The sequence below is a fragment of the Panthera leo genome, chromosome D3 (genome assembly GCF_018350215.1).
Source record: "Panthera leo isolate Ple1 chromosome D3, P.leo_Ple1_pat1.1, whole genome shotgun sequence".
In the NCBI taxonomy this organism is placed as follows: Eukaryota; Metazoa; Chordata; class Mammalia; order Carnivora; family Felidae; genus Panthera; species Panthera leo.
In genome coordinates this window covers 69628708-69656366 of record NC_056690.1, presented here as the reverse complement: position 1 = coordinate 69656366, position 27659 = coordinate 69628708, and the positions used below count along the sequence as shown (strand labels likewise).

Below are 27659 nucleotides of genomic sequence, written 5' to 3'. Positions count from 1 at the left end.
TGAGCATGTCTTTTAGTTTCATGGGTCTGTTTTGAAGGAAAGGTGGTTTATGTTCTCACAGAAGCAAACAGGCATGATTTCCAAGGTAACAGCTGTGTATACAGCTGTAATTGACATTTTTCTTAAACTATCAAATGGTTTTTAAAAAGTGTTTTCATACTTCTTTTAATCCCTCCTCAAATAGATTTGCCTCAGGCTTCTTAAAATCTATCTATAGACTTAAATAGCAGAGCATGCCCAAGCCAGTATCTTTGGACACTTGGAAATAAGTGACAACATCAGGGAAGTGCTTGGTTTGTTTGAAGGTATTATCTGAGTGTTTTCATAGTTGGAGGGAGCACATTTTCAGAAAGACCCAGATGGATGTTGCTCTCTAGGACTGCCCTACATGAATTGTGGTGGTTACGTTATTGGTCACTCAGCTCATAAATAGACTTTCCGGTGCTTCTAAGGCATAACTGGAGTTAGTCAATTAAAGGGAAAGCTTTCTCGGAAATTCATCCTTTTGTGAGAATTATTAAGCAAGAGCTTGGTGTAACTACTCCTCATTGAGACTTGAGGTTGGTTTATAGTTGCAACACTGCTGAGACCAGGAGGTCCCTGTCTAGCCCAGTGGGTGGATGGGGTTGGGTGGTACAGTCATCAGTATTTGTCTGTTCTTTTCACTGCTGCCTATAGCCCAAGGTTGAGCGTATGGTCCTGTGCTCGAACTCTAGGTGTCTGTTCTTGGAGTTTATAAAGTTCTCAGTAGAATGTAAAGCCTACCCCTTTTTCCTAGAGTTGATGTCCCAAACTCCTCTCCCTCGCCATCCCAGATATCCTGCCATTTCTAAATGCAATCTCAAGAGCCGAGACTTGGAATTAAAACATAGCTTTTAAAATAAAATGCAGATTGTCCAGACTAAACCTTTGTTGGGTTCTTTCCCAAATTGTAGCATAGGGCCAGCGTGAGATCTTCTGATTGAAGCAACAGAAAGGCGCTTCAATTTTAAAGTATTCCTACTGTTGATTCTGATTTCAAAGTTCCTTGTGTGGTTCTAATACATTCTCCTGGCCTTAGAAGTTAATAGAGTTTTCAGAGAAAAAGCTACTATTCGTGATTTCTGTAAAGTAGACTCCTGAAACAGTGTAATCATGCATGTAGGAACTTCTACCCTTGACTCAAACATCTTCCTAAATCCATGTCAGGAAGTATGTGAACTAGAATAGTTTAATCAGTATTTTGTTTAGACATGGCAGACTGAATGAATCTGTGATGTCTTTAAAACGTCGGCCGGCCTTTAGTTGCTGATTATTTCCCTGTGGAAATTTCTCCGTGCCAGTCTGACTGGGCACTTGACCCTTCCTCACATGTGCCTTCTCTCTCTGGCATCAGATCCCCCTTCCATCCCTCCTGTGCCCAGACTGTGTCTCCCCACCTCCCAGTCTCTTCTATTTTGCCACTGACCCATGTTTTCAGTTATTATGTGTGTGTCAGTGAGGACCCACGAATCTTTAAACGAGGAGTTGCTGGATATAAGGTTTGTATTTGGAGAAGACTCTGGCTGATGGGAAGACAATGTTGGGATACAGGTGTGTCTGGAGGAGGGCACTCAAGCTCTAGGCACCTGCAGTGGTCTGGGGGAGCTTGGGTAGACTTCAACTAGGACAATAGCATTCTGGTGATTAAGGCCTACTGGACCCTGACCATGGACAGAACTTTGTAATTATTAGGATAGGAAATGCTATGTTGGCGGGCTATCTAATGTAAATTTAGGAAGTTTGGAGGCCCCTGAGTGGCTCAGTCGATTGAGCATCCGACTTCGGCTCAGGTCACAATCTTGAGGTTCGTGAGTTCGAGCCCCTCTTCGGGCTCACTGCTGTCAGTGCAGAGCCTGCTTCAGATCTTCCGTCTCCACTTCTCTTGCCCCTCCCCCACCTGTGCTGTCTCAAAAAAAAAAAAAATTTGGGAAGTTGGTGGGTGAGGGCCATTTGGGCTGTGTCAAATTTGGAACACCCACAAGGAGGAAGATATGGAGCAGATAGTTGGCACTGTGGGTCGTGGGTGTGGAAGAACATTAAGACTGGAGAGACAGGCTGGTGGGGGTTGGGGGTGGTAGTTGAAGCCATAGGTGTGAAGGAGACTGTGCAGGGAACCAGTGTTAGAAAAGATAAACGGTAAGGACCCTGTCCTAGGAAACAGCCACAGGAAGGGGAGATGTGCAGGAGGATGGGCCCATGGAAAGGAAGCTGGGCTGCATGGTCGGGGGAGAGGGCCTCAAAGAGGAGGTGTGGGCCCCTCAACAACATCAAGTAGGACCAAGAGTGAGGCTGCACCCCTTCCAGCCACTGGATTTAGGAGGTCGGGTCCCCAGAAGGCGTTCTCAGGATCTATTTCGGCAGTGTGGGGGGCAGACCATGGAGTGCGGGGTGGAGGCAGGTGTGAGGAAGGATGACAGAAGGTGGTGTCTCTGGACCCCTTGCCTGAGATAGAGAGGGAGAGCCAGCTGGACAGGGAAGGCTACGTGTTTAAGGGAAGTAGCCTGGGAACAGGGAGAGAGAGAAAATGCAGGAGTCTAAGTTAGGCTGAAAGGAATCACCTTCCTCAGTTCCCTTATTTTTATGTATCGGAAAATTTAAATCTAGTAGGGCCATGGGTCACAGCTAATGAAGTGGCAGAGTCAGATCTAAAAGGTCTCCTGACCCGAGGTGCCTGGGTGGCTCAGCTGGTTGGGCGTCCGACTTCAGCTCTGGTCATGATCTCGCAGTCTGTGAGTTCGAGCCCTGTGTCGGGCTCTGTGCTGACAGCTCAGAGCCTGGAGCCTGCTTCTGATTCTGTCTCCCTCTCTCTCTGCTCCTCCCCTGTGTTCGTTCGTTCTCTCTTTCAAAAATTAATAGACATTAAAAAAAGTAAAAAAACAAAAAAAAACAAAAGAAAAACTAAAGTGTCTCCTGACCCTAGCTCAGTGCCCATTCTATAGCACCTCACTTCCCAGATACCTGCTGAGCTATTGGCTTTTCTGTCTCTTAACTGCTCTACTGTAGTGCCTTGTTTGCAGTGGACTTCGGTCTCTTTGTTACACTGCAGCCAGAGAGAGCTTTCCCAAAAGATCACTGGTCACTGCTACCCTCTGTTCTATGGGCTCTGGAGCCAGGCTGTCTGGGTGCAGATCCTGGCTTTGCCACTGACTAGCTCTGTGATCTTGTACTCTGAGGCTCTGTTTCCCCATCTGTAAAATGGGTTGTAATAACCAAGTGGTTATTGGGAGAATTAAGTGAATTTTCATATATGCTTTGCACCTTCTAAGTGCTCAGTAAATGTTAGCTGCTCTTACTTAAAAAAAAAAAAAAAAAATCTTTAATGGCTTCACATTGCTTTCAGGATAAAGACCAAAATGTTCAAGGATTTTGTATGAGCTGGTCTTCCTTGCTTCCCACCCTGCCCCGCTTCACGGTGTATCCAATAGCTGTACTGGCTTTATATGAGTTCCCCCAGATATGTAGAAACTTCCTAACATGCTTTCCTACCCTCTGAATAACCCACTACCTCAAACTTCCCTTCATAAAAGAAGTCTTTCCTAATTTCTGCTCTGGGGCTGTGATTCAGTCATATGTTTCTGTTGTTTATTTCCTTTGGGATGCTCATCATCTTCTCATTAAGCTTTTAATTGTGGGGTTAATTGATTAGAGTTCACCTTCTATGCTAGATCATAAACTCCATGATCCATAAGAGGCTCTGTTTTTCTTCATTTTTGTGTTCCCAGCCCCAAACACAGTATTTATTTGTTGCATATTTGGTGGTGAGTTAAGTATTGGTAAGTGAAAGAACGAACCAGTCAATCTAGTTTTGTTTTTTTTTTTAATTTTTTTTAATGTTTGTTTACTTTTGAGAGAAAGAGCACGAATGGAGAGGGGGCAGAGAGAGGGAGACATAGAATCCGAAGCAGGCTGCAGGCTCTGAGCTGTCAACACAGCCCCATGTGGGGCTCGAACCCACAAACTGTGAGATCATGATCCAAGCTGAATTGGACGCTTAACCAACCGAGCCACCCAGGCACCCCATCCATCTATTTTCTTAACATTCAGGGACCTAATGTTTATTTTCTCTTCTTTGAAAGCACATGGAAATGATGAGTTAATAAATGTATCATCTTTATGATGGCACCTGCACATTTTTAGCCACAGATTTTTTAAATCCTGAGTTGTCTTTATTCCTCTGACAGCCTGAGTACCTTCCCCTATAAAAAGGCAACATATATGATTTTGAAATACCCTGTATGAAGAGGAAGTTGATCTATTTCAAAAATGCTGAGCATAGGAACTGAATTGTCACCTGTTGGCACCTGAAACCGGGAGACCTCCTTAATGATTTCATTGGGGTGACCTCCCGAGCCATCTGGCTGATGACGAGGCCCTATGGTGGGGATTCAGGGAGTCCTTTGCTCAGGACTGTGTAGCTTCCCCTAGTGCTATCATGGTGTCACCAGCCCGTTTCAGCCACAGAAGAGCCCGTAGTGAGGATGGACTTGAGCTGCTTATCTGAGATGATCCTTGGCCTTAAGGTCATTGGTTGTTGCTTTTAGACTGTGCTTCAAACCCAGACCACGGAGTTAAAGAAGCACAACCTTTATTTGCAGGTAGATAGCTGCAGTAAAAGGTGGAAGTCAGGAGCTTCTGATGGAATGCTGGTGAAAAATGACAAGTGCGAAGGGAGAACGGAACTTAATAGGACACATGTGTTTCCTCCAGCACATGCACGTGCGTGCACACAGTTTAACTGCTTTGTTTGTAACCCATATGGTTAGCTAATGTGTAGCATAAAACCAACTTCTGACCTGCGGTATGCCATTACTTTCGACTCTAATATGGAATTCTTAAAACCTGTTTAACTGATAATACCTAAGAGTAAGTTTAGGTAGGGGGAAGTGATTTGTTTCCTCTGTTTTAGTTTAAAATCTTCATACAGAAGATACACTTATAACTTCAACTGGCATTTGATGCTGGTTTCCAGCATTAGCTGTTGTCATGCTTTCTCTGTGACTGTGAAGTATCTCTGCCCAGGGCTGGGCTTCAGGCTCAGTGAAGATAGGTGTTTGACCTATGCAATTGCTAGAAGTTCCCTTGACGGGCAAAGCATAGCAGAGGTCCTCAAACTGAGGGATTCTCGGTGAGCAGCACACCTGCACCCCCCTAGTTTCTCATGGAAAATGCCTGAAGTTATTGCCAATGGTCCTATGGGTGTCCGCGTGTATTTTGTACCCCCAGCTCTAGGCGCATCACCCTGCAACCCAAGCATGCTACCTGATAAGGTTGCAGAAGCCACCTCTGAGTGAACGAAGTCTCCTGGATCTCACACCCAGTTTCTGGGGCAGGTTGACTGTGCCCCTAGCACCATCTTTCTCTTCTGCCCAGACACTGTAATGTGCTACTATTGAGACCTCCCACGTTTGTGATCAGATCGCAACTGCATACTGTGTGGTATTTCTGTTTGAAGGACCTACCCTGGACTGTAATATGAGAAAACTATGTGTTGCCTAATATAGCTTCTACAAGTTTTTTTTTTTTTTTAATTTTTAACCTTTGTTTATTTTTGAGGGAAAGACAAGAGAGTGAGCAGGGGAGGGGCAGAGAGAGAGGGAGACACAGAATCCGAAGCAGGCTCCAGGCTCTGAGCTGTCAGCACAGAGCCCAGCCCAATGCAGGGCTCGAACTCATGAACTGTGAGACCATGACCTGAGCCAAAGTCGGACGCTTAACTGACTGAGCCACCCAGGTGCCCCTACAACTTTTCAGAATACCTCTGAAATACTGATGTGGAATATTGATGGGAGTATGCCATTAAATTGTGGAATTTGGACCTCTCCTTTGTAGGATTCTTGGACTTCCCAAACTGTTGGTGTGGTGCTCAGTATATTCTCCACTAAACTGGGACTCAACTTGTAAAAGGTCTGGGAAGTTAAACGCAGGACGGTGTCAGCACAAGTGGACTCTCACTGCCATTTTGAACCTGTAGACTTCCATGGAGATGGTGTTGCCTCTTAAGCTTTCCTTAGCCTAAGACTCCTGCTCTGAATTTCAGGGGATGTTGTCAGCGGCAGGAATGCTTCATAAGTTACCTTTTAGGTATTCTTCCTCCCACTGCCACATCTGAGAATGGCTCGCCTTCAAATACCAATACTGGCTCCACCAGATCCCCACACTGAAGCCTCCAATAAGGAGGATGTCGTACAGGTGCATCAGAGATAGACTGTATCTTAAGCCCATGTGTATTTCCACTTCCTTGATATTGCTGGTGTAAATGACCAGGATATTGTTGTGTACTGAAACAAACTCTGACCTGGGCATCCAGAGGTCAGGGATCTAGTCCTTGTTCGCTCGCTAACCAGCAGCTCCAGGGAGCCGACATTGGCCACCGTGCCTGGTGCTGGCATGAACAGAGATGGAAGCAGGATTCTGAGTTCGTCTTTCCTCACCTGCCACCTGAAGTTCTGTGGTTCTAACTTTCTCCTCTTCAGCCCAGAACTTGATCATGTAGACCGATTTTTCATGTATATACCCCCTAACAAGATAATAAAACTGGACGACATTTGAGAGCTTATAATGTGTTAGGCACTGTATTATATGCTTATGTGGACTCTCTCCTTCAATCCTTTCCCTGGTCCTCATCCTCTGTCAAGAATAAGGCTTAAAGGCTGTGGGCTCAGCAAGCATGGGGCTCAGGGCCCAGCACAGACCTCAGCTGGTACCTGGGTGCATGATGGAGACGCAAAGGAATGATCTGGGAAAGTCCATGGAGGATGCAGGGCTGGACCTTAAGAGATGGGCTTCTCAGGAGGAGCAGAGAGGAGAAACTCTAAATTCTAGGAAATTTGCGTTAGTCCACACAGACACTCTGTACATGTTACTACTAATTCTTTCTTCTCACCCAGCCCCTGGCCACCACTAAACTACTTTCCATTCCCTAGACATTTCTTGTAAATGGAATCATGCACTAGAAAGTCTTTGTGTCTGGCTTCTTTCACTTGGCATGTTCTCAAGGTTTGTCCATGTCACGTGTACAAGGATTTCCCTCCTTTATGTTGTCGGATATTCTTCCATTGTACAGAACTTCCACGTTCTGTTCATTTATCAGCTGATCCATACTTACAGTGTTCCCACTCTGGCTGCAATGAATAATGTGGTTATGGACTTGGACGTTCAAGTGTTTGTGTGCATGTGTGTTGGCAGGTCTCTTGGGTTTGCACTGGAAAGCTACTTTGAAAGAGTCAAAGTACCATAAAGTCCAAGAGATCTTGTGTTCATTGGTCTTCCTGTGTTTGTTTCTAGTTCCCACTAGTGGCTGATTTGTTTCATGATGACAAAGACTCTGTTCCTGCCACCACTGCATCTGGGAAGGGCTCATCCTCAAAGATCAACATTCGCTCTGCCAGACCCCCTCTGAAAGTTTCCAACAAGGAACACAAGAAAACCGTGGGCCACCAGGTCAGCCTGTGGCAGGAAGCTGTGGGTCGGGGTGCGTGTGGCAGGTCCGGCCTCTCTGCAGATGAAGAAGGGCGGCAGAGTCCGAGGGAGGCCGAAGTGGCCTCAACATCCGCATCTTCGGCCACCCAGCTCAGTCCGTATGCGCCTTTTGAAGAAGGAAACTTGGGAAGCCCCCTCTAGAGGCAGTGGGCAGGAAAGAGGAAGGGAATGAGCATAGCCCCAGCAGTGCATGTAATACCTCTGGGAGGACCACACACCTGGTAGAAGAAGCGAGAGGGTCTAGAGTCAGCAGGCTGGGGAGTGAGGACTAAAGAAGCCTGGGGACTAGAAAACCGAGATGCTTTCTGTGGGGCCTTTGTGGGATTTTATGTCCAGTGTGATTTCCAAAAGAAGGGAGTTCCTGCCAAGCCCGAGCAGCCATTCACCTTTCTGTTGCAGGGGATTTGCCTGTTCTGGGCATTTCACTTTACTGTAACAACTTCCAGGATGTCCAGGCACCAGATCTTGGGGCTCCAGGGCCTCAAGTTGAGGAATAACCAGCCTCCAGTCACCATGATGACTTCTGTACTATTTCCTATTATTGACCCGCCTTTCATCTCCTTTGATCTCCATGCTGAGTTACACACGTTGGCAGGTGGGCTCTCCCTGTGTGGGTTGAAGAGCGCTCATGTCAATGTGGGAGGGGCTTAATTTTGGATCTACAGCAAGGCAGGAGTGTCAGCTAGAATCTGACCCTGAGTCTCTGTATTTGTCATCCTTAATAATAACCGTGACCATAACAGTATCAACAACTACCATCACCAGTCTGTGAGCGTTTCTTTACGTTTATTACACATCTACAAAATGTTAAATAAATAAGCGGGCGCTGACTTGTGTCTCCCCAGTTCCGTACCTCCCTGCATCTGCTCATGGAGACCCTGAATGCCACGACCCCACACTACGTGCGCTGCATCAAGCCAAATGACGAGAAGCTCCCCTTCCAGTAAGTGCCTGCGTGGGCGGGGCCAGCTGCCTCTCGGTTAGAGTCAGGCCAGTGAAGCCTGGCCTTTTCTTCCTTACAAGTTCAGGTGGAACTGACACGGGCACAGCCTTGAGGGGGATTCTGCAGCAGGATGAATAGTTGCTCTTACACTTCACAGATGGTTTCCATGCTGAGTACGGTCCAACAGACATTTACCAAGTTCTACCTGTCTGCTATCTAGAAGGTTTCAACGAGATGAGAGGGTACGCTTCCCTAATCCCACGGAGTCTACGGTGGTGTTGAGGAATCAGAGAACCGCATAAGTGTGTCATTAAATGCAGAAATGCCTGTGTCTCATAGCAGACGTTCAGTTCCGAGGTGGGAAGATAGCTGGAGTGGTCAGAGGAGACTTCCTCCACTGGGGAGACGTGACCTCAAGTGACATGTCGAGTGATGAGATGTGAAGATTGTCCTATTTCTCACGTGCCTTCTACCACTGAAATTCCAGTTATTCATACCCACTCTCCTTCCTCCACCCCACTCCTTGGCCTTCTCTGGCCTAAATTCTACCCCTATCTTGGAAATTGTCTTCCAGCTTTACCCACGCCCACATGCTTGACCCCACCCGAATCCATATAGCAGGGACTGTTCAGGGTCTGTGTTCATCTCTGGTTTTTGCCAGGTTCCAGACCAGTATTTCTGAATGCCTGCTGCATTTTCATTGACTCACATCCAGCATGTCTGAAGTCAGACTCCTTGCCCCTCGAGAAATGGTCCCTCTTTGGTCTCTTTTGTAGTAAATGGCATAATTATTTCCTGACTGCTCATTTACCCACCACCAAACCTCAGAGTCCTTCTGGACCAGTGCTGTCCAATAGAACTTTTTGTGATACATGAAGCTGTTCTATAATCTGCATTGTCCAACATAGTAGCCACAAGTCTACCACACGTGGCAATTCTGTGCTTGGAATGTGGCTGGTATGACTGAGGAACTGAATTGTCATTTTAATTATATTCAAATGCCTGTAGCTGGCTGATGGCTACCATATTGGATAGCATAAACCTTGTCAAAGGCCCATAGAGTCTACTTGAAGTTTTCTTAGGTTGGTGTCCCTTTTCTCTTCTGTCACCTTGTTTTAGACTCTGTTTCTTGCCTGAAATACTCCCCTAAGCCTTGAGAACAGTCTGTCCCTTACCTCTGCAGCCTCTCATTCCATTGCCATGAGCCACCACACAAGTTACATTCTCTGCCCAGAAGAGGTATAATTCTAAATTTTTGAAGCACCTTATTCCCGGCTTTCTGACTTTCTTTTGGACCTAGCATAATTTCTTTCTGTGAAATAATTTTTTTGGCAATTCTGTCAGAGTATCTGAACTACCCCCTGCTGCTCCTATTATTTCATAAAATTTGACCTATACTCAGATGGGCCTTGTGCTGGAAAAGGTCAGGAAGACAGCCTTGAGTCAGCCTTCCTTGAAGCATGCTGATTGTTGACTCTTTTCCTTTCCTCCACATTTCCAAGAAGTGGTTAGGAATTCCCCCCTTGTGGCATCTGTGTACCAGCTGACTCTAGGAGAAGAGAGGCTATTAGAAAGGCAGCAAGCGTGAAAGACTTTGATTATGTGTGAAGGGCAGGAGCGGTGTGCAGGGCCCCCAGAGGAGAGTCGAGGGTTGGGTACCAGCTCTGCCCTCAACCAGCTGCGACCTGGGGCCGTGGGTTCCTCAGAACCTGGTGCCTGCCACGTGCTGTATTCTCTTGCTGGGCCTCCCCTCAGATGAGAGGAGATGCTGGGGGCTTTCAGAATACAGTGTCTAGTCCTAATGGCCCATGTTTCTAAGACCTTCCGTTGCCTTCAGGACTGAAATCATCCTTGTAATAAAGTAGGGAGAATACTGAACCAGGTCAGAGCACTTGGATTCTAGATTCAAACTGAATTGTTTGGCTGCTCCAGGAGCTAGCCCTGTACTGTTGGCCTCACCTGCTAATTGTGGTTTAAAATGATCATCCTGATGAAAAAATTCAAGGAGATAATGTAGATTATTTGTGAGAAGTATAACAAATTTTGATGAGTAGAACCTATAACATCGTCTAAAATAAATATACGATGTTACTGACATTCTTCTAGAAGGAGAGTTCTGTAGGCCTCCTCCCATCGCCTCCAACCGCTTTCTCAACCTTAGGACCCTTGACATTTTGGGCCAGGTAATGCCCTGTTATGGGGGGCTGTCTTATGCATTGTAGTATGCTAGCAGCATCCCCATCATTGTGACAACTAAAAATGCTTTAAGATGTTGCCAGGTGTTTCTTGGAGGACAAAATGACAACCCAGTGGAGGACGGCTGTCCTAGACTAAATGCTTTTGATAGCATCTCTTGTAGAAAAGTCTTTTTTCCTCTGCTGTTTCTTTTATTAAAAAAAACATTCATCATACCCACTATTCACTGGACACTGGGCTAGGACAAGTGAAATGACAGACTTGCCCCTCATCCTTCAGGAACTGCCAGTCACAGATCAGTGTGGAAGTGCTACAGGAGCAGAGAAGCGAGAAGGTGGTTAAGTGTCCAGGGAGGAGGTGGCCTGGGGGAGTGTGATAAATCTGGGGTCACTGGTGGGAGGAGCTGGCCAGTTTCCTGCGGGCCGGTGCCCTGCTCTCAGCAGTGGACATTCCTGAGCGTCCCGGGGTCCTCAGGTATGACTCAGCACACTGCAGAGCCTGAAGAATGGGTGGGAGCTGGCGGTCTGTGCAAAAATCAGTAGTGGCGCATGACTGCTGAGGGGGAGCTGGGTTCTAAGCTTCCGGTTCTGCTGAACCTGCACGTTCATTGGGAGGAGAAAGTATAGCCCTGCATTTCAGCAGGTTTGACCCTGTATTTCTTTGGTGATTTTGCAGTCCGGAGTTAAGTGTCTCTTGTCCTCACTGTGGTCATCCAAAATTTACTAGGTGGGAGGGCTGATTTTCCACTCACCATCACCTTGTCACCTCGTAACACAGGTAGCAAGGCTCGTGAAGGGATGCCATTGACAGTGAGCATTCTTTACTCTTGAAGAGATGAGATAAAATACAGAAGGCTGGGGCATGTGAACAAGGAAAGAGGATGGCAGAATCTTTTTGGTATAGTGTCTGCTTGTTTCCTTTTAATAGGGTTGTTCTTTTCTGTCGCTTAGTCATTGCAACAAACCAGTGAATGACAGTGGGACAGGTATCCTCCGCTTCTGTTGGAGAAGTGAGGCAAAGCTACAGAGAGATTGTGTATTGCCTGGACGGGCACTAGCTGTTGGCGGCCCGTACCAGGTTTTCTGGTTTGCCCTTGCTCTTTTTCCCCATCCCGTGGGGAAGAGAATGGTGCCAGCTCTGGAGGGAAGTCGGAAGACCTTTGTCTACCCACCGTGGCCACAAAGGACGAGCGGTCACCGGTGCTTGCTACGTGTGCTGCCCATCCCCCCACACACCGCAGAGGGAAGCAGACTCTGGCCTGGAGATCAGGGGTGCAGAGGCAGAGGTCTGCAGCCCACAGAACACCTTCCCCAAGGCTCAAGCCCATCCACCGTGCTTTCATAACTCGGCCCAGCCGGCCACCCGGCAGACGAGAGAAGCAGACCTGTAAACAGCAGAGCCCATGTTGCTGCTTAGACTCCTCACTACCGCCCCGTGTTGGTTAAGGTTTTTCTTGGGTCCCAGAACTGTGGTGCATCCTGGTGACACCTGAGACAAACTACAAAGGGGATAACCTAGTGAAAGGCTCTGCACTTAGGTTTCCTTTTGTTTTCTTTCATCCTATAAGCTCTTCCACAGAGGAGCTTTTTGCTGACTTTAAAAAAAAAAGAAATTAACTCCTGCAAAGTAACAGTCTTGTTGTTCAGGACTGTGCAGACTCGAATGCCCATTTGTCCGGTACATACTCAAGTGCCAGGGGCACCTTGGGGCTGGAGGAATCAGGCAGACTTTATGGAGGAGCTGGCTGTCAAAAGTGGCAGGACTTGGGCAGATTTTGAGGGGAGGCAGGAGGAGGCTGTGGGTGACTCCCAGACACCGAGCCCCAGGGCTGACCTGGAACACAGAGTTCCTGGACTCCAGGTCGGCTCATGGTCTTCAGTCAGAAGGTGCCTGCTGACCCAGGCGGCCTACCTCGATAGACTTCTGGGTTCTTGGTGTAAGAGACCAGCCAGCGCTAGGACCTGAGCGGTTCATACAAATAGATCTGAGGGAAGAAGTCTCCCGTGGAGAGCTCTGAATCTGGGTGTGGCAGATTCCAGCCCTGATCCATCCTGCAGAGCTCCAGAAGCTTCTGGGAAGAGAACACCCAGGCTTATCTGGAGGTGGCAGACAAGAGTAGCACGAGGAAGTCCCCCGGGGTCCTAGAGATGAAGATGCTTCCTGTTTCTCTGCCAGGGCAGACAGGTTGCCCAACAGCTTGGCCAAGGTGTGTGCTAAAGCCAGTGTGATCCCGGGAGCTGGGCCTCAGCCCTGCCCACCCACTTCCCAGAGTGGAAGGAGAGCAAGACGCATGGCCCTTGGCTCTAGCTGAGCTGAGGAACAGCCAGAAAGAAAGGGAGCATTTACTTCCCATCCCTCCTCACAGAGTGGGACAAGGGTCTTAGCAAACTACAAGTGGGGATTAATTCCAGTTCAGCTTAGTACTTCCCCCATGAAGACGCCCTGATGACCTCAGCTGACGCTGACCACTTTCCCCCTGGACTCTTCCAGCACTTTTACTATGGTTATCACATGCTGCTTTGTACGCTGCTTCTGTACAGTTCTCCTCCGGTGTGGACACTCTTCGCCCAGACCGCGTCTGACTGCTGATTCTACAACATCCTGATCAACTTAGGTGTTGGAATAAATACTGGTTTTTCAGTGTTAAACAGCATTGTACAGGCATGTGAGCTGTTGAAGATGTGGCTCGCATCTCTGAAGACAGATGGGAATATAGATTTCTTTTTCGTAACGAGGCAGCTGTCATGAGAGCAGCTAGTTGATGCCTGTGTCCTAAAGTTGTGCCAGGTGGTGGTCTAACTGCTTTCATGGGCCTTTATGTTTAATCTTCACACTAACCCTGAAGAAGAGATACTATTATTATCCCCATTTTATAGGTGAGGATATTGAGGTGACGTTGCTTTCCCCAAATTACACATGCAACTTGTCAGGGACCATGTCACAATTCACATCCAGGTCTGCCTGGCCTGAAACTTCCCCTTTTAACTCCTGAGCCAAATACTGCTTGTGGTGGCAAGTGTCTATGATTTGGCTTTTGAATGAACACAGGTGCCCCCATGGATGGAAATAATAAGGGAAGGCTTAGAGAGGAGGCAGGAATGGGTCTTGGAGGGTGGACAGAATTCAGGTATGCAAAGAAGAGATGTATCTCAGGTAAGAATAAGAACTTGCATAGAACTTAGGTACTGAAATCATTCATGCACCTGCCAGTCAGTGTCTTTTAGTCTGTGCTTGGCCCCTGACCTTGAGATTAAGGTGCATGATGGTCTGTCTCCCGGTGCAGGAAGAAGTCATCTTTCCCTCTCTCCTGTTCCATTTCTTTGCCAGCATGGCCATTTATGGAATGTCTTACTGTTTTGCAGCTTTGACCCAAAGAGAGCAGTGCAGCAGCTCAGAGCGTGTGGGGTGTTGGAGACAATCCGAATCAGTGCAGCCGGCTACCCATCCAGGTAATGTGCCCACCAGCCATGTCCTGGTGGGGCAGCCAGAGTTTGGTGTCCTAGGAAACCTGTTTATGTGCTGTCAGCCAGAGACCGATCCTCTGTAATGTTCCCAAACAGTGAGGGTCCAAGCAGGATACTGACAGAAGAATATCATTTTGGCCTGAGAAGTATGGAAGTCAACAGCAGTGTCCTCTTGGGCAGCTTTTCACGTTTCAGGCTGGCGTTGGTCTGGGCATTGAGCTAGCTAGAGTTGCAAAGGGGATTTCTCCTTTCCTCCCACCTGTTCCCTTTACTTTTTGGTTCTTATTGTGGTAAAATGCACCGTCTATTGTCCTAATCATTTTGAAACGTATAGTTCAGTGGTGGTAAGTACGTACATTTCTCTTTATGCAGCCATCTCCAGAAATGTTTTCATCTTGCAAAACTGAAACTCTGTCCCCATTAAACACTAAATCCCCATTTGCTCCACCCCCCAGCGGCTGGCAGCCACCACTCAACTTTGTCTCTGTTTTTGAGGAGTCTCGGTCTTCATATAAGTGGAGTCCTACAGCGGTGGTTGACTGGCTCATCTCACTTAGTCTCATGTCTTTAAGGTTCACCTCGGTAGCTGTGTCAGAATTTCCTCCCTTTTTATGGCTGAATAGCACTCCACTGTATGTATAGGACGTATTTTGTCCATCCATTTGTCAATGGACGCCTTTACCTTTTAAAATAGAATCAAATCTATGATGGAGGGTATAATTTTCAATTTAAAAAAACACTATCAAGATCTAATTTGCATTGTGAATAAGTGAGCCACCTAGTGTCTCTCGAAGCTCCGTCAAGACTGGATCCTTCCTAGATGCTTGCCTGAAGTAGGAGTGGGGTGTGGATGGTGGCCAGCTAGCTTTCATGGGGTCAATACTGCGTCCCAGTGTCACCGAGGCCAGATATCTCCTGCCGTACGCTACCAGTGTAGCATCCCAGAGCCCGTGGTGGTTTCCACAGGGACCCCCTGTCCAAAGAAGTTCCACATGTGCCAGGCGGTGGAGGGAGACAGAGGAAGCCGGAAATGGGAGGAGGACATGTCTCCAGGCCTCCCCTCCTCCCTGCCGTCTCCAGCCAGCCCTTGGCCACTACAGTTAAGGAACCACTTCGTATGCAGCAGTGTTATATACCAAGAAGCAACTTGACCGTGAGCAGTTCCCAAAAGTTAGACCCGGGAATCAAGTTAGTGGTGAAATTAGGAGTTTGCATTTGACCCGGAAAGTACAAGGAACTGTCCCTAATCTGCAACCTCCAGGCAGCTTTTCCAAACCCAGCAGGTTCGAGCATTGTTCAGAGCCGTCTACTCTGGCCAGGGCAGAAGCCTGTTGGTATTTTCTTTGACCCACATCTCTTCTGCTTAGAAGAAAGACTGGGAGGACCCTGGGGTTCCATCTCCTTTTTCAGCCCCAGGGGTTGAGCGCGAACTGCTGGCAACTCCATGATCAATGAGGTGAGCCCTGCTTGCCCTTCTCAGGTGCGGGCTCTGTCTGCCCTGCAGTGCCCAGCATCAGTCTTTTGATGGAGAGAACGGGGCTCAGGCCACGGGCGTAGTAGTTCAGTCTTGAGTTCGAGGAACTGTAATGTAGTCTAGCCAGTTGGATCCACATACAATGGCTGCTCCAAGCACATGGTTCCTACAACTTAGGAACGTGGCAAGGACCTGAAGGAGCTGCCCGGCCATGGCTTTTCAAAGCGGGCTCCCCAGGCAGCCAGGCCCCACTCCTACTCCTACTCCTACTCCATTGGACTCCCCAAAAGCCTTTAGTCTGCTGCCCTCAGTGTTTCTAGGAACTGCTTCACAGCCCACTAGTGGCTCAGGAAATCAGTGTGACAGGTCATGACCAGCATCTTGTTTATTTAATGAAATAACCAGGGATGGAAAATGGCAATTTGTGGTAGAAAGGATATTACAGTCTGACCTTACTTGAGCTTTATATATAGACCCAGGTGCATCATGATTTAAAAGGCACTTTTGCTGAGGAGGCTCGCAGAAAGAAGTGAGCTCGCTCAGGGTCGCCATTTGCTGTGGTTGAATGAAGATTAGACACACCCCTTCCTCTGCCTGGCTATGTGGTGATTGCCAAGCATCTTCCTGCTCACGTTAGAGTGTTGCCATCCAAACTGGTTCAACAGGAGTGAAGAGTAGAGTAGGGTTCTATGCCTGCCCGCCGGGGGCTGGGCCCAGACCTGAGGCTTGGCATAAAACTGCACCCTGCCTGCTCCAGCTTGTAAATAGAAGTCCAGATTGTAGAATTGAACCCTGGGCCATAGCCAGAGGAGGCTGGTGGTTGAAGCCTTGGCCTTGGTGGAGTCAGGCCTGGCTTCCATTGTCTGCTCCCATGCTCCTCGGCTAGGTAACCTCAAGCGAGGAAATTAATCTCTGAGCCTGCGTTCCCGGATCACTAAGTAGTTACATCATAGGCGTGTGTAATGAATGACATAATGCCTCTAAAGTCCTCCACACAGTGCTGGGCACTTAAGCATTTAATAACATGTTTATCACTCATTTAGATATGAGTAAGAAACTACATGCTCATGGGTGCAATTATCTGGGTAAAACAGGCCCGTACCAGAAATATTTAGCTTTGTCTTTGTGAAACCCTGAAGCATCTGGTCACCTCAAAAGATCATTGCAAAGTCCTTTAAGGAATTGAAAAGGTCAGTCCAAGAATTATCTAAAGTCTGTCAAAACTGGAGCTGAGTTGTCCCCTGTTAAACTGTTGAGGGTCCTTGTACAAGAAACTTAGGGATCATGGGTCCTCACGGCCACACCTGTGCTGTGCAGCACAGAGCCCTCCAGGTGAGCCCAGAAGCCCAGGTGCTCATCTTTGTCTATAACATGACGGTGCTACTGATGGTGAGCTTGTCTGGGAGGCGTGAACGTTTGGGACCTTGCCAAGCCCGGGGAGACGGAACCAGGGAAGCGTGTGAAAATGAGCTATTGTAGGGCAAGTGGGACTAGGGGGCTCTGTCTCTGTATGTAAGGAGCCACGTGTTTTTGCTAAGAACTTTCTCACAGTGAGTTGTTTGCTATCAGAACAAGTGCTCTGCGGGGGGCGTGGACCTCTCTTCTTGGAGAACGTCAAGGAGAAGCTACAAGTCTGGGTCTGATGTGGTTAGCTCTAGACAGCGCTCCAGGCACAGGTCCCGCGCGTCTCTGCCACCTCAGATTCACCTGCCGTACTTGCTTGCAGCCTCGCTGGGAAATCAGAGCGACAGGGTGTGCCACCCACACTCCCGATTTTGCTGCCGAAGCACAGAATCATCTGTTCTAGGAGGTGGAAGAGGAAGCGGGGAGAGGACTTGACTCCCGTGGTCTCACATGAGCTGCTGTAGAAAATGTTTTCTTGCCTTCATGCCACCCTTCCTTGTTAATCTGGCCACCTGTTCTGTGTCCTATCCCCTGTTGAGCATCTAGCTCTGTGCCAGTGGCTGGGAGGGGATTAAGGATCTAAGTCCCGGCCTCTGCCTGTCAGGAGCTCACGGTCTGGGAGAAGTGATAAAAACCTAAAACAGCAACATAGAATTAGGTGCAAGTTGGAGAAGAAATGTGGCTTTGTGGAGGAGGTGAGGTTTGAGGTGGGCCTTGAAGGGTGAGGAGGCTTTGCACTGTGGGGGGTTGGTGGGGAGAGTGGGAGAATCCTGCCAGCCTGGAAGCAGGGCGGTGTCCAGGCACGGAAGGGACGATAATGTCCCCTGCGCAGTGATCAGGGAAGAGGCTTTCTCTGCCCGTCAGTCCTCAATCAGTTCTTCCTGTTCAATCTTGCATTCTTAGCATGCCAGCCAGGCTTTTCTCCTCATCCAGACAACCTCTTCCTTGGCAGCTGAGAGAGCACATTGCCTCCAAGTCTTGAGACCCATATGGAAAACGGCTTCTCCTGCTGTTCGTTCCACCTGGCTGCAATCAGAGTTGCCTCGAAGTTGAGATGCCCGCAGACTTGCCTCTTAGGGGGCAGCTGATGGGTGTCTTTCCCTGCCTCTCTAATGAATCCACACCTCTTTCTAGGAGGTGATCGCGAGGGGCATCTGTACCTTTCTGTAATTGCGAGTATTGTGGAGAGCTTAGGGAAGGAAGGAAAGACTGGGATTTTCCGGTATCACAAAAAATGTTACTTAACGCTGTGATGTAAACATTTGGGCTTAGATCCAGAATGCTGCCTTACCTTTGCTGTCTTAGCAGATTTTGCTGAAGGCTCAGAGGATTCCCTCCCCGAACTGCCATTTGAAATATTACCTTTTGGAAAGAGGCACCGTAGTTTTATGGCACTTTTGTTAGTGTTGAGGTAGAGCTGAATCATGCATCTACTCCTTTTAGATCTGAATCCCCTTTCCCCAGCCATAGGGCCTAGGGTGGGGGGGGGAGCAGTGGTTTGGGCTGGGGAGAGGGCTGTGGGGCAAAGCTACCACACCTGCAGTCTCCTGACTCTGCCCCTTGCCTCCCTGTTCTGCCCCTGCCAATCATGGCAACCATTTGGAGTGACCTCACGGCTTAAAAAAAAAAAAAAAAAAAAAAAAAAAAAAAAAAAAAAAAAAAAAAAAAAAACACCTCCCTTCCTGCTTCATCCAGGAGAGAGGTGCATCTGCTGTGTCTGGGGATCAAGTGAGGTGTTACTGCTCATGCGTGCCCATGAAGGGGCACGCTTTTGAAGGAAGTACCAGGGACTCGCGTGTGTTACCTCAGAATGTAGAGCTGAGCAGTCATGTTGTTACCTTGACCTGGGGAGTCCTTCCTGAGCCCAGAGGGACCTGAGTGGATTGGGAGTCATCCCCAAAAGAACTCGCCTCCTTGGTGTTAAGACTCAACACAGCAAAGTGATTTCACTTGGTTTAGCTCATCAGGTGACCAGAACTTTGCCCAGCTGTTTTCCGCAGGAAACTTCCCTGCCTTCTTTGATGAGGGGAGTTAGGACTTAGAATGTTTTCCTGTGTGTCTCCAACTTCAATGGCCAAAGGGCACATGCCACTTTGCAGAGAGGAAAATGCCAAAGAGGAAGACTGTGCATGGCCCAGGGTCACAGGGACTCGTGATAAAATGCCCAGAGGGCACTTCCCCGGGAGCCCATGCAGAGGGCAGCCCTTTCCTACTGATGCCCTGGGCATAGGACGCTTGGCCCTATTCTGAAACAAACATGTGTCCTATGCCCCCAAAGCCCCGCGAGCCTGGACACCAAGTTGGCAGGCCAGTGGCGGCTCTCTGGGGTGCCCTCACCCCACCCTCGGGCACTAGTATACTTGTCTATTTTTATCTCTGAGAATTATGGCTCTCTGGGAATCTGACTTAAAATACATCATTCAATTTGAAATGTACTGCCGTGGCAAAGAAATATGTCTGTTACGTACACAAAGCACCGTGATAAATGCCCTGTCTGGACCAGAGGCTTGGCCACCATGCCCGGGCTCCTGTGCCGTCCTCTGGCTCCCTCTGTGGGGTTTAGAACAGTGGTGTGTCCCACGGGATTTGCGAAGCAAGTTCCATTTAACCACAACATGTGTGTTGGAGGGGGGAGGGTACTTGAATACACAATGTTTATATTTAAAAAACATAACTCCTAAGTCTTCCATTCATTTCCTGTTCACCTTAGAAGAACTCACTGATGCTTTCTGAGAAGACTTCACTTGCCAGCCTCTGTCCCCTCAGCCCCGTGTGGATGAAACCGCACAGGACCTTGGAAGTAGGCGGAGTCTGGAGAAGTTGCTTTGTTCACCTTTCCATTTAATCACGATTACACAGCCACGTGGTTACCTGCCTTGCTGTTAAAAGTCCCACCAAGGGCTCAGTCGGTTAAGCGTCTAACTCTTGATTTCGGCTCAGGTCATGATCCCAGGGTGGGGAGATGGAACCCCATGTCAGGCTCCACGCTGGGTTTGGAGCCTGCTTGAGATTCTCTGCCCCTCCCTTGCTTACACACGCATGTGCGTGCATGCGCGCTCTCTCTCTCAAAACAAAAATTTTAAAGCCCACTAAGAACGAACTTATTTCAGACTGAAACAGTTCTTCGTCCCAAGATCTTGCAGCCTTTAATTCTGGTGCTTTTGCCTGAGAGCTGTGCTCCCTTCCTTGGACCACACACAATCTGTCACATGGTTCTCAACCGGGACTGCACATCACAGCCACAGGGAAGCTTGTTTGTGAATGCTCTCTGCCTCGAAACTCTCCCTTGGAGGCAAGTGTTGGTCACTGGTCAGCTGCGGATGCTGGGTTGTATCTGGGCAGTGCTGGGACCAAATACATTTTCCATTCCTCATTTTGTATCTTGGCTGCAGCTCAGAGCCAAAGGGGAAGAATTAAGTCTCGGCCTGTGTTCCCCTGGGAGGCCCAGGACAGAGGGTGGGGATAAGGGGGAAAGCAAATCCAGGCTGTCGGTGGTATGAGTGGGGGGTGAACACCCTGCTACTTTGGCACTCAGAGCCTTCCACGAATACCTGTGCTGAAATGATGACAAATGCCGTGTGTTATGTATTACTTTACAAAGCACCCCCCCCCCCCAACAAACCTCATCTCATTTGTTCATCACGTTGACTTTTTAAAATTGAGATGTAATTTATGTACAAGAAAAAAAAATCCTTCAGTGGTTTTCATTATATTCCCAGAATTGTACAACTGTCACTACTAATTGTGGATGTTTTCTCACCCCAGGGGAAACCCTGTTCCCACTGGTGGTCACTACCTCTTCCCCCTCCTCCTAGCTCTGGCGACCACTTACTTGCTTTTCCTTTCTATAAATTTGCCTACTGTGGACATTTCATACAAATGGAAGCATATAAGTGGCCTTTTGTGTTATCCAGGTTTTAACACGTACCAGAACTTTATTCTTCTATGTTGCCTAATACTGTCGTATCGTAAGGATACCCTATGTTTTATCCACTCATCGGTCAATGGACATTTGGGTTATTCCTGCTGCTTGGCAAGTGTGAATAATACTGTTGTGAACATCCACGTATGTATTTTTATGTGAACATATATTTTTATTTCTCTTGATTATATACTTAGGAGTGGGATTGCTGGCTCACATGGCAACTCGGTTTACCCTGTTGAGGAGCTGCCAGACCATTTTCCACAGTGGTTGCACCATTTTACACTTCCACCGGCGATGGATGTGGCTTCCTGTTTCTATGCATTCTTGCCAACACTTATTGTTTGTTTTACTATGGCCATCCTAGGGGGTGTCAGGTGGTATCCCACTATGATTTTGATTGTATTTCCCTGATGATTACTGATGTTGAGGGTCTTTTCACGCGCTTATTGGCCATTTGTATATCCTCTTTGGAGAAATGCGTTCAGATTTTTTGCCCATGTTTTAATTGGGTCGTTTGTCTCTTTGGTGCTGTAGGAGTCCTTTATATTTTCTAGATGCTAGATGTTTGTCAGATTAGACTTGCAAATAGGTTCCCCATTTTCGCCCTATGGTAACCTGACATGCCATCTTCCGGGGTTCTTTCTGGTGGCCTGCTGTTGGAGAGAGCGTGTGACAGAGAGCCTCCTACCCTGGTGTTCTTGGAGGGACTCTTAGAGTTGGTCTAATCCAGCCAGGCTTGCTTGAGGGAATCTATCCAAGAGAAGGGAAGTGCAAAGTGCTTCCACTTTGATGGGTCCGCTCCATCTGTTCACATTCATCCGTGGAGGGCTTCACAAGGAGACATGTTCTCTAGAATGTCCCACATGTAGATGGTTGAGTCTAGTATCTAGATGAGAACTCAGGCAACCAAAACATTGCCCTACTGTGTTTGCTCTGCCATTCACAGCAGTTGTGTTTACCGTGTGCTGTCTTGAGCCTTGGAGCTAGTTACCAGGAAGTGTCTGTCCAGCCTCGCCTCTGCCTCTGATCTCCCCTTTCTTACCAGGAGCAATCACACCCCCAGTTGTGACTACTTTACCAGATCTACACATCTCCCTAGCAGGCCAGGGACACACAGGGTATGTCCTTGATGTCCAGGACATTCAGCCAGGCCCCTTGCCTGTGAGTCCAAATCCGGGGAGAGCTGGGATGAATGTGACTTCTGTCCCTGAGGCCACTATGACTCTGTTTAACCCAGGGTCGAGGCCACTATTGGGGCCTGGTAATAGACTAAGGATGGAAGCTCTTCTACCAGCAATAATGTGAAATGGAAGAGCAGCCGGGCTCGGGATTGGCTTAAAGGGTACATCCAGACCCATGAGCCACACAGCCATGCTGTGAGTGGGGGAGGACCTGTCCAGGGCCACCTGAAGAGGGCAGAAAGAGCAGGAATGGAAGCAGTGGACTCACACTGTACAGGCAGATGGTAGGCAGGGTTGGTTCTCAAGATGGTGGTCTTCTAGACCAGAAGTATGTTCTAGAATAAAGATTTTGTAAAAGGGAACATTTTTGCATATTTCAGCAAATGGAGTAGCAGGTGATGGTCTGAAGATGTTTTGTGTCCATTTGAGCCCAAAAGGATTGTCCTGCCCCAAAGCCAATAGTGCCCTTTGGGAGAAATGCTAGTAAAGAGAAAAGATTTAATGTTGGGATTCCAACCATTTTATTGGTCAGGAAAATACTTATTCTTTTAAAACGTGTGTATGAAGATACCGTGAAAGGTGCAAAGAAGTTTAAAAATGTATCCTTACCCAGCCAAGGGTGTCCAGAGTCTAGCAGAGAAGCTAACATATGTATAAAAACTATCTTGTGGAGAAGGCATAAAGCTCTGTATCCCACATCTCCGTGAAAACGCTGAGGGAGGGAGATTCCATGGTGGTAGAGTACCTCAAGTGGAAATCCTGGACACCCTGTGGTCCTGTAGAGGGTCTTCCTAATTTTTACATGACCACAAAAAACCTCCATCCAGATGTTCCTACCAAATCAGGAAGTTCTGTTAAGAAACGCTACTTTTGGAAAACTAATCACGTATTCTGTTTAGCTTCGCTTGGAAAGTTTTCCTTCTACAAGTGAGGGAGCCTTTCATGCAAAGACTTTAAGAGCGCAGAGTTGCACGGAAAAGGGAATCCACAATTGATTCTGGGTCCTTGGCTGAAGGACACTTGTATGTGCCCAGACCCCATGGTGGCCACGTTCTGCTTTGGTAGCTCATGAGGGAGTACCTGCCCAAGCCCTTCTCAGCGGATGGTCTGTCTGCTGCAGGCACACTCCTCCCCCATCAGTGTCACCCCGGTGCCAGTATCCAATGAAGCCTTTGTAAGAAAAGGGGGAGAGCATTAGGTGGGAAGGGAGAGACCTTAGATTTTTGGGAAGCTTTCTAAGCAGTCCATGTGCATGAACTCCTTGGCCACCAAAGTGTGGGAGGTACTTTGCAAGGCACTTGATGTCCTCTCCAGTTTGGAGACATCTATGTGGGATGAATCCAGGATGTGACTTGCCTAAGGTCACATCCCGTCCGTGTCAGAGCAGGCTTCTTGGCTTCTGTACTCCCAGCTCGTTCCGTACTGGCCTTGGTGTCTTTGCAGTCACATCTGCCTACCATCTTGTCATTTCCTTGAGCCTGTAACCTCCCTGAGTTATGGAACTGTCAGCAGTTAAGAGATCTTCAAATTAGAACCGCTTGAGGTTTTTAGCCCAGCTAAATGCTGCTCTGATTATTCCCCCAGAGAAATTGCAAACTCGTAGGGAGAGAGAAGACGAGTGAGTACACAAATAACTGTATTGCAGGATGGGGGAGGTGCCCGCAGAAAGTCACACACAAGGTGCTGAGTTGGCTTCAAAGGAGAGCCCACATCTCCCTGTGGACAGGAACAGATGCGTGACGAGGCACATGTTGATGGGCGGGCAGAGGAAGAAGACGACTTAAGACTTCACAAAGCCCTTTTTCTGTGTGTGCATCATTCTCTCTGCATCTTGCCCAACGTGGAAGTATCAGTAGAGAGCGAGGCCTGTTTTTAAAACTTGGGGGTTGGGGCAGAAAGAGCTCAGAAGTCCGGTAACATTTGCATGTGTCAAAAACGCACATCTGATTTGTGGCTTATCAGCTCCAGCTCTGGTCCTAGGCCTCCAGAATTGAGATCGGTCAGACCTCAGAAGTTTTCTTGATGTTTATGGTACATGACTGGAATAATTGAAGCAGCATTTAGCTAGGTAGATAGCCTTACATGTTTCCATGTTTAAAGCCACCTGTTCTAGGGGCTCCTGGGTGGCTCAGTCCATTGAGCGTCCGATTTCAGCTTAGGTCATGATCTAGCGGTTCGTGAATTCAAGCCCCACATCGGGCTCACTGCTGTCGGCACGGAGCCTGCTTCAGATCCTCTGTCCTGCTCTCTCTGCCCCTCCCCTGCTTGTGCTCTCTCTCCAAAATAAAATAAAAACTGCCTGTTTGAGATGGCCTGGGAGTCGGTGGGCTTGGTTCACAGCCCCTCTGCAGCTGGAGGGGCAGGAAACAACTTGAGTTCAGTCAGTGAAGGGCATAAGGGCAGCAGGAACCTTTCCCCAGACCTACAAGAGGCCTCGGGGGCTCCTAGCACCTCTCTGCTCTCCCACCGAAGGAAGGGGGGGAATGACTGATAATGGGAATGGGAGCTTTGCAGTAGACTATGAAAACGTTCTGGAACTCCATATTAGGTATGGTTGCACAACTCTGCAAATATACTAAAATCTATTGTCCACTTTAAAATTTATGGTATGTGAGTTATCTCAATAAAAGTTATAAAAAGCAGAACTTCTAAACAGCACTTTTACACTGTAAAAAATGTAAAGGGGAGAATGCTTTTTGTTACTTGCTCTTAGGCTGACACCCTCTCTGATACCTGTAGCTTTGTTAGACACCTGCCACCGAACCAAGGAAGGTGATGGACATGGTGGAGAGGCAGGGAGCTTGGTCTCCATTTCCCTTTGCCTCCCAGGGTGCTGAGGAGCATGGCCTGGGAGGGAGAGGGGGATCCGAAGGAGGCCCATGCTGGCGGATGGTTGTGGAGCGCAAGGAGGAGCTCCAAAAGGACCAGACTGCCAAGCGTGCCCTGCTCACCACCCAGCGGGAGTTCCTAATATTCCACCGTGCTCCGTTCTTCTCATGAAACTTCTGGAGGACCCCATTTAAAGGCAAATGTGCTTCAGGAGAAAGGGGTACAATCCATTTACTCCTCAATAATACTTCTTGAAAAATTTTTATTTGGTAAATATCTTTTAATGTTGATTTATTATGAGGGAGCACGCATGCATGCCCTGGGTGGGGAGGGAGGAGAGCAAAAATCCCAAGTAGGGTCCACGTCAGCACGGAGCCCAATATGGGGCTCGATCTCAAGAACCCGTGAGATCATGGCCTGAGCTGAAATCGAGTCAGATGCTCAGCCGACCAAGCTACCTAGGCGACCCCACCCCAAGTAATACATGAGAATGAGATGAATGAGTTCACTGGACAGTCACTCAGCCAGGCCTCAGATGCACAATCTGGAGGCAGCACCTAAATGATTTCCAAACAGGCGATGAGGACCGCGTGTGTTCCTGCAGACAGGGCCTGTATGGCAGCCCCTGATGCCTCTGACGGGGCGAGCTGGGGCTGACGGATGCCTCTGCCGAGGATGCAGAACCGATGGGGACGGATGGCCGAGCTCACTTGCAGAGGGATTCAGATGGGAAATTCTGTCTCCTTAGAGTAGAACTGTGTAGAAACAGAATGTGTGATGTGAGGAGGTTGTGAGCTGGAAACGGGGGAAGGAGCGAGGAGGGTCAGAGTGAACATCTGTGAGAAGGAAGATTTAAGTAGAGATCTCCTCAGAGGCCGAGAGACAGACTTGAGGCCTTCTGAAAGATTCCCTTCCAGAACATACCAAAGCACAATTACTGAAAAGGTGGCAGGATTGTGAGTGCTCTGGGCTTTTTGCTTTTGTTCTTAATTGGGAGTTGCTGAATACCTCATGGTGGGCTCACATGACTCTAATGAAACAGGAGAAATGATAGGTGAAATCTGCTTTGGGCAGGAAGATGGTTCTGGGGCACCTGGGTGGCTCAGTCGGTTAAGCATCTAGCTTCAGCTTAGGTTATGATCTTGTGGTTCGTGGGTTCAAGTCCCATGTCGGGCTCTGTGCTGACAGATCGGAGCCTGGAGCCTTCGGATTCTGTGTCACCCTCTCTCTGTTCCTTCTCTGCTCGTATTCTCTCTCAAAAACAAACGTCAAAATTAAAAGATTTTTTCTAACGTATACCAAAATGTGTGAGTGGTAGTGTCACTGGGGGTTAGGATAAGGCCAACTTTTATTTGCTGATGTATATTTTCTGCATGTAAATGGGGTGCCTGGGTGGCTCAGTCAAGCTTCCGCTTCTTGGTTTCAGCTCAGGTCATGATCTCACAGTTTCATGGTTCGAGCCTTGTGTCGGGCTTTACACTGATTGTGGAGCCTGCTTGGGATTCTCTGTCTCCCTCTCTCTCCTCTCCCCCACTCATGCTGTGTCTCTTTCAAAACAAATAAACTTAAAAAAAAGTTTTCAACGAGAAGTACTAACTTTATGAAAGAAAGCCAACATTTAAAACCAAGCTGTGTCCCAGGCAAGGTTCCTCCTCTAGCAGCCAAGGGGAGCTCCGTGCTTGGGCAGAAACCCCGTGAGTGGTCCAGCCTCTGGTCAGTCCTCCCAGAGAGACCTCCAAACCCTCCTTTTCCCTCCTCCACTCATGACTGTATAAGTCAGCCACATACTGAAATTCTCACATTGGAGGAAGACAGTAGGTCCAGGAATGGTTTTTTACTGCTCTGAGAACAGCTTTATGCCGGGACTAGCGACCCTATGGGGCACTGAGATGGCTGCGGCCCTTCTGTGGCTGGGAGGCAGGCCATGCCACCTGACGCACCTACTTTCCCTCCAGGTGGGCCTACCACGACTTCTTCAACCGGTATCGGGTGCTGGTCAAGAAGAGAGAGCTCGCCAACACAGACAAAAAGGCCATCTGCAGATCTGTCCTGGAAAGCCTCATCAAGGTGAGCTGGTGCACCCCTGGAGGCTTACCCGGAATGCCTTGGGAATTGGGGGAGTGATCAGCCCTTGTGGTCTTCATCTTTCTTATTAAAACTGTTTGACATGCTCATCCATTTTCCAACATCAGCAACTTTAAAAGAGAAGTCCCTTCACGTATATAGCGGACTTTTTTCACGTCTCGGCACGTGTAAAAAGTAAAAATGTTTGTACATTTTGTGATGAAGCCGCCACTGGCCTGTGGCTCTGGCTTCTCCAAAGCCTGAGGCTCCATATTATCTGCCCACACCGCACACCTGCCCAGGGGCTCTGACCTAGCCCAGGCACAGCTTGGAAGTCAGCATTTGGGAAAATAGGTGCACTTTTCCTATCTTCTTCTTGCACAGCTGGCCTCCGGCCTTCCCCTAAAGGCTTGTTTTAAATAAGGCAACAGATGTAATTGACACAACCTGAACTCAAACCTGAGCCTTGAGACTGGAGCTACTTTGGGGCCCTTTGTGAGGGGTGTATCCTAGATATTAGCTCCACAGAATTCAGGGATTCTAGCAGGACATGGTAAAAATGGTCTTGATAAAGGGTTAGATTACATCAAACATCTTCCCTTTCGAAAGGTAACGTCATGGAGAGAACTAGATCAAAAAATTTTCAATTTTAAATACAGTTCACTCTTACACATTGTAG

General features: G+C 48.1%; 1 protein-coding gene across 3 annotated transcripts in view; it reads left to right on the top strand.

The window, feature by feature from the left end:
* MYO5B (myosin VB) overlaps positions 1-27659 on the top strand; it is a 338880-nt gene that overhangs the window by 240920 nt on the left and 70301 nt on the right. For all 3 annotated transcript variants that reach the window (XM_042910156.1, XM_042910155.1, XM_042910154.1), the window contains 4 exons: positions 7306-7461; positions 8346-8443; positions 14002-14088; positions 26872-26983. In XM_042910156.1, coding sequence (XP_042766090.1) covers positions 7306-7461; positions 8346-8443; positions 14002-14088; positions 26872-26983 — 453 coding nt within the window. The remainder of the gene's footprint in view (positions 1-7305; positions 7462-8345; positions 8444-14001; positions 14089-26871; positions 26984-27659) is intronic.